General features: G+C 46.8%; 1 protein-coding gene across 1 annotated transcript; it reads right to left on the minus strand.

Annotated features, from left to right (window-relative positions):
• Positions 1 to 1,307: 1,307 nt before the first annotated feature.
• TLR4 (toll like receptor 4) lies at positions 1,308 to 5,905 on the minus strand (the record flags this gene model as incomplete). Its single annotated transcript, XM_082294982.1, has 3 exons — positions 1,308 to 3,567; positions 4,838 to 5,004; positions 5,801 to 5,905. The coding sequence occupies 3 exons, from the start codon at positions 5,903 to 5,905 to the stop codon at positions 1,308 to 1,310; spliced, it is 2,532 nt and encodes an 843-aa protein (XP_082151108.1).
• Positions 5,906 to 6,999: the final 1,094 nt, after the last annotated feature.

Raw genomic sequence — 6,999 nt, forward strand, 5'->3', positions numbered from 1 at the left:
GGTAGTGTTGTCTGACACAGCACATAGGGAGGGAGCTGTGATTCAACTTTTGCCAGCACAAGGCCTGGAACTGGCTCTCCCCCTCTATGCAATAATGTGTGATGTTGATCCCTAATCCTGCTCCATAGAAATGTCCCTGTCTGGTGCTTAGAAAACTGAACTGGATCAGGCCTTCCTTCTGGATAAATATCAGATCTGATTCACCACTCAGTTGCTTCTGTTTTGCCTCCGCAGATCCTCATTGATTATAGAAGGATTTGCAAGTTTAAAACCAGAGTAATTCAGTGATTAATCCCAACCAAAGCCTTTGATAAACAGAGAGCAATACTCCTGCCCCGTCCAATATCCCACACATCGATGGAGTGCTCTGTGATATGATTCCATGGCATTTAGACCTTCCTTCCCTTGATTCAGGATGGTGCTGGGATACATTTAGTTTAGCTAATCCAGACTTTTCCCCTCTATCTCTTCTCCCTGCAAAATGTCAGGCACATTCTCAGTCAAACAAAAACAAAACCCCCCATGCAGTCCTGCTCCAGGTGGCAGCTGACCCCTGGGGAAGGCTGAGCAGACAGGCAGATCTGAACTCCATTTCAAACCCTGAAGGCTCCTGCAGCACCTTCCAACAGTGAATTAAGGCTGGTCCAGAGAGTGAAAAAGCTTAATCCAGAACTGGCTGGCTGTAAACATCAAAACACTTTGTTCAGGCTCAATTTTGCTCACTTAAGTCAGTCCCAGAGTACATCCACAAACACTGGGTGAGGAGAAGCAGCTGGAACAAAGATGCCCCATTGCTCTCTGGAGGGTCTGTCCCCTGAGTCATGGTGCTCACGGAAGCAGACACAAGACTTTTGGAATCTAAAGTTTGCTTTCTGTTTCACACCATTTTTAGAGCCAAGAATCCTGTGTCTTTACTCTGCCTTTGAGATTCTGGGTGCCACTCAAAGAAACAGACTGTGAACTTCCTCTGGGTGAATGGTCTCAGGACCCAAATCCACTTTCAGAAGCAGCCAGATGACAGTAAGGGCATTGGTCTGTTCCCTGACCCACCAGACCTGAGGTATTGCTGGGCTACCTGTGGGTGACAGCCATGGGCAAACACGGAGCTCAGGCAGCTCTTCTGGCTCTTGTCACTCCTGAATTTGCAAATTCCCTTGAGAAAAGGTGATCAGCAAGGCAGGAATTCCTGTAGTGCTTTGGCAGTGCCTCCATCCACTCCCTCAGACTCTGAACAGCAAGAGAAGACCCAGCTTCTGAGCACCAGCCATCAGGATGGCAGACAGGGGAGGAGGAACCACTCTTTCTTTTCACATGAGTTTTACCTCCTCCTGATTCCAACTTTTGCCTTCCAGCAGGACTCCTGTCAGCTGCCTCCAGAAGATGTGCTTGCTTATTTCCTTGTCTTTCCACTCCAGGTAGGTGTTCCTCTTCAGGTACCGGGACAGCCCCAATCTCTGCCTCAGCAGGGCCTTATTCACATCTTCCAGCACAATCATGATGATCCCAGTCTTTCCCTCCACCAGCTGCCAGGACTGGGCAATGTCAAACTCAAAGCTGCACCACTTGCTCTCCAGGAAGTCAGTGGAGATGACTGCGATGACATTCCTGCTACTGAGAAAACCCTCCTGGATGATATTGGTGACAATGGGCACCCCTGGCAGGAAGTCCCTGTGGTACAGACACAGGTGGAAGGGAGGTGTTCCTCCTTCCAAGGGTTCCACCAGCTCCTTTATCACCCATTCCTCGTCTTTGCTGGAGTGGATGACAAAGGCATCGTAGGTGTCACCTCTTTCTGCAGAGTGTTTGCATCCACTGAGCAGCACCACGAAGTAGTAGAGCTGGAAGTAGTACTTGTAAATCATGAAGAGGAGCACCAATATACAGAGCAACACAACCACTGAGAAGACAACTTTGCCTGCATGGATGTGGCAGGAGGACAGATCAAAGCTTGGCAGGCTCACGTTCGTCACGTACGAGGGCGTGTGGCACAGCATCAGCTCCTTATTCTGCAGCAGCTCCTGCTTTTCCCTGATCCATATCAGAAAGTCCAGGTACACACAGGAGCAGTCAAACAGGTTTTGAGAGATATCCAACAGGACCAGGCTGTCAGGCAGGACTTCCCGGGCTGAGGACAACAGAACAGTCAGTTGGTTTCTGCTGAAATCCAGGACTCGGAGGGCTTGGAGTGGCTGGTAGACTCCAGCATCAAAGGTCAGGAGCTTATTGTTGCTGATGTTTAGCTCTTTTAGCTCAGAGAGGGCATCAAAAGTACTTTGATCCACATGTACTAATTTGCAGCTTGAAATATCCAAGGTGTGGAGGTGACTTAGGTTTTTGAAGTTGTTTGACAGCTTATTGTCCTCAAAGGAGTTCCCTGCCATCTTGAGCACTTGCAAAGAGTTCAAGCCACAAAATGTACACTGGGATTTAACTTCAGTTTTGGTATGGGAAATATCAAGGTAAATCAGTCTCTGAAGAGATAGAAAGACAGGGTAGGAGCCAGGACCAAATAAAGTTGTGTGCTGAAGGTCTAAATATAACAAATTCTTCACATTAGTGAAATCTCCAGTCAATTTGATATTGGAATTGAAGCTTAAGTTCAAGTGTTTCAAATTTGGACAATTTTCAAACTGAGGGGAACAGCATCTACTAAAGGTGAGGCTATTCTCACTCAAATCTATGACCTCCAGGTTACTGAGACTCTTAAAGTTCTGCTTGAAGTTCCTGAGTCTTTTGTTCTTGGTAATACGAAGCACTCTCAGTTCCTTGAAAAGCGACAGCTTCACAGCAGGTACGTCCTCAAAATGGCATTTCTTGCATTCCAGGTGTTTCACTTTAGACCACACAGGAACTTCTGATATCTCCTCAAGTCCGAGGTCCACCAAGCGAATAGTGGAGACATTGCCTATGCAGTTAAAGAGAGTGTCTGTGTTATACTCAAAACCCTTGAAGCAGATTAAGACAAACTCTTCCATCTGTACCTGGCACAGTCCACTCAAGAGCCCTCTCTCAAAGTCTTGCAGTCTCTCACTGTCACTGAATTCCCCAACTATGAGTCTGCTGACCTGCAAACCAGCCAGACCTTGCAGAGAAGCTTGCATCACACTGAAGTTCTCAAAAGCAGACCGGAGAGCCAGCTCAGCAAGGTGAATCCCTGCAAAGGCCCTCAGCTCTATGAATTTTATATTGTTCAAGGAAAGCACCAGCGTGAGGTTGAGCCTGTTCCCTTCCCTCAGGGCATCAAGGTCTCCTCTGGAGATAGATGTGATCTTGTTAGAGAAAAAGCTCAGGTGCCTGAGGGAGGTCATGTTGGCGAAATACTCAGGAAGCTTCAATGAAGTAATGCTGTTGTGGCCTAAATTCAACTCCTGCAGGGTATGTAAGTGGCCAATGGGCAGCTCAGACAGAGAGGTTCTGTTGGTTTCCACCAGAACCAGTTTCTTCAGCGACGTTAAGCCATAGAAAGCTGCTTTCCCCAGGTACTGGAGGGAATTGGCAGTTAAAATCAAGGTGGAAAGTCTCTGGAGATCCACAAAGGAGTTACCTTCTATTGTGTGGAGGTGGCACCTGTTGGGTATGAAAAGAAAATATAAGTGCATGAAACACTGTCCTTGCCTTCACTGAGTGCTGGTGTGACATCCTCAGGCTCAGCCTCACACTGGGGGCTGGTTTGACTTTGCTGTGTTGGGCAGAGCCAGCATCCCTGGATGTGCAAAGGGAAGGCTCCTACAGCAGGAGACCTCCTCTCACCTCCTCCTCTCCTCCCTCTCTAATCTAAAATTCAAAGCAAGAGACCTGGAGACCTGGTGAAGATCACAAATTCATGCAGGCAGCAGGAAAGAAGAAGCCTAGCTTTCAGTTTAGGCCAAAGTGACATTGCGATGACCATCACTGATGGAAGAACCAACCAGATCCAGCATTCCCTCACATCTTGCATCCCCACAGCCCTCAGACTTCCACCTCAGCCACATCTGGGCAGCCCCACTGGCACCAGAGCGGTGCAGCTGTGGCAGAGCTCACAACTCTGTCAGCAGTTGATATCTGGTGATGGCTCAGAGGGAGCAGACCCCAGGCTGTGCTGGCTCTGAAGGAGAAAAGGAAGAGAGGAAAATGAGGGTGGCCCCCTAAGGTTTGTTTCATGTGGGAAGATCCAGAATTTGAGACCCAAATCCATTCTGCAGTGAATCCCAGCAGAATTAGTTTAATAATCCAGCCAGTGTGTCTCACAGCAAACGTGCTCTGCCACTTTGGAGCTAGAGCTGTGATGGGACTGAGTGACATTTCTCAGTGAAACAATTTACCCAGAGAAACTGTTGTCTGAAGTCAATGGAAATTATACATCAATTCAAATTTGCTAATAGGCCTCCCCCATCTCCTCCCCCAGATATATGAGGAGAAGGGAGAAGAGAATATGTTGATATTTTAAAACAGCCTTTTAGAAAATCAATGTACCTTCATGTTATTTTTTTTTAACTGTGATTAGAAAAACAGCTCATCCAAGATGTTCCACTTCAGAGTTTTTGTAACAGTGAAAAGTCTGACATTTTTCTTGCTCAGAGACAAGTAAAACATCTTCCTCCTCATTCTCACATCCCAGCCTACAAGATCAGACTGACAGACCCAGCTCTGAGTGCAGAGTGTGCACTCAGTGACTGGACTAAAAGCTGCACATCACTGCACCACGGGGATGTGCAAAATGACAGACAAAGGGACACAGGCACAAGAGAAAAGAAAAAAAAATAAATGGCCAAGACCAATAGATGCCAAAATAAGCCACCATTGTAGCCCAGCTGGTGAAAGAAAAATTAACCAGTATTCACATAATAGATGCCATTACCTTGAAAGATCCAGAAGCTGCAGCTCAGGGACTGATGCAAAATAATTTGAGCCCAGTGATTTCAGATTGCTGAAACTGAGGTCCAGGTTCTGGGTGGTGTTTGGGACTCCATCAGGAACTCCAGAGATGTTCAGTCCGGTGCATCTGAAAGTTGTGTTAGGGGTGATCTGTAACAGAGGCAGACCCAATCATGGTCAACATCTGCTCTTCATGAAGTGCCAGAAAATGTCACTGCGAGGAAAGCAGGAGCAGAATGACCCCCCCCCTTGCAGTTCATTCCTAAAGGAGCTACCCTGAGTTTTAGGAAATAATATCCTAAGCATTTTTCCATTTCTAATAGAACCAGTCCTACTCCCCAGCAAGAGCTGCATTTCTTGCTGATTGAAGCTGGGACAAAACTACAGGGCAGTGCTCCTTGAGGCTACAGATGAACCAGCAGCAACCTCTGAGAGAGCCAGCAGGACAAGCACTCATGGACACACTGCATGTCCAGCACCAGCTCTCAGCTCTCTTCCCCGGCACGTAACCAGGCAGCTCGAACCAAAGTTACTCTGCAAGCAAATAATTGTCAGCAAAACTTTGCAAAAGGCAGTCGGTCAGTGTCAGGTACTTGGTGAAATCACTAGTGCACAAATCAGGAGAAAATCTGTATTTTGTAGAAATGAGATAAGGTTTGGATCCCTTCCAAGGGAAATATAATCTATTACAGTAACTGCACTGCAACACCCTCAGAGGTACAGAAAGCCAACGAGAAGAAAAGGTTCTTGCTGCTGGTTCTGGTTCTCAGGTGTTTTCGAGACCAGAATTTACTTCAAATACTTCAATCTCCTTGATAACAACCTTGAAAGAAAAGCTGGGCTTTCCTAAGACAACTATGAGGCTTGAAGCACAAATCTCCCAAGCAAAGGGAAAAGTTGCACCAGAGAAACAGAAGGATTTTGTGCTCACTTGGAGCTCACATACCTCCAAACAGGGATTGAGAAGGCAGCCTGCCAGTGGGGAAGGGACAAACACCAGCTGCAGCAGCACCAGGAGTATCTCCAGAGGAAGGGCTCCTCTCCTGGGCATCTTCAGGAGGCCAGGAGTGCAGGAGAAAGGAGCATGGAGAGAGAAGCCTGGAGAGAGGAACCTCCTGCAGTGCCAGGGGTTGTGTTTCACCACTCCTGCTTCTCACCACACATCTCTGAGAGTTGCAGAGAATGAGAAGGGAAGTGAAACTTGGTCACTGTCTTGTTTCCACACACGCTCTGGGTGAACTGCTCTTCTTGAAATTGTTTTTTAAAAAATGTTAAAAAAAAAGCAAGGAAAAAAAAAAGAAGTAGTGACAGATATAGTTTGGGCTAGAAATTAAAGAAGAATATGGGGTTCATCAGTGTCACTTGACTTGATTGCCTCTGATTAGCGCAGGTCAAATTGGCAAAAACACCCCAAAACAATAGAATATTTTGCGCAATTCTGAGCCCAGTTTCATGCTCCCCATGCCATAATTCAAGTGCACTGGTTAGAGAGGGTGACTCTCTGCCTTTGCACTCCTGCCACACTCCCAGCTTCACCCTGGCAAGTACTGGAGAAGTGCTCAGCTGTGGAAGAGGTTTTCTTAAGCCAGGTAAGCACAGGCTTATCTCTGGCCGAGCTCTTGTGAACAAACATCCATCTGGATTTTATCCATCTGGTTGGACCTTTATTGCAATTATTGCAGGAATATTATTGCAGGAATATTATTGCAGGAATCTCCAGGACAAGGAGATTCACAGAATGATCAGAGTTGTGGTCACAGAAATTCCACCACTCCCCACCCTTCCTGTGGGAGAAGTTGCTGGGAGCAACAAAAATGAGAGGCACAAACACCCTAAGCTGGGCTCAGAGCTGCTCCCTGCCCTGGTCATGCCTGAATCTCTGTTTGATGCCTGGCTAGAGAACAGCTCAATGCTGAATTCCCAGTGCAGACTATTGTTTCAGGAAAAAGCTTTGTAAAACCTCACAGTGGGCAATATTAATTTAAGTCAGCTGTGAGCCTTCTAATAAAGCTCCCTGCCTTCATTCACTCTGATAAATGGTCGTGCATTCATGTATCTCCTCCTGTCCTCCTGGAGATAACTAAGAAATGTTACATAGAGTTGCTGGGTATTATCAACACCACATAGACAGAGAAGTGGCAAAAA

Source organism: Coloeus monedula (assembly GCF_965178545.1).
Source record: "Coloeus monedula genome assembly, chromosome: 21".
Taxonomy (NCBI): domain Eukaryota; kingdom Metazoa; phylum Chordata; class Aves; order Passeriformes; family Corvidae; genus Coloeus; species Coloeus monedula.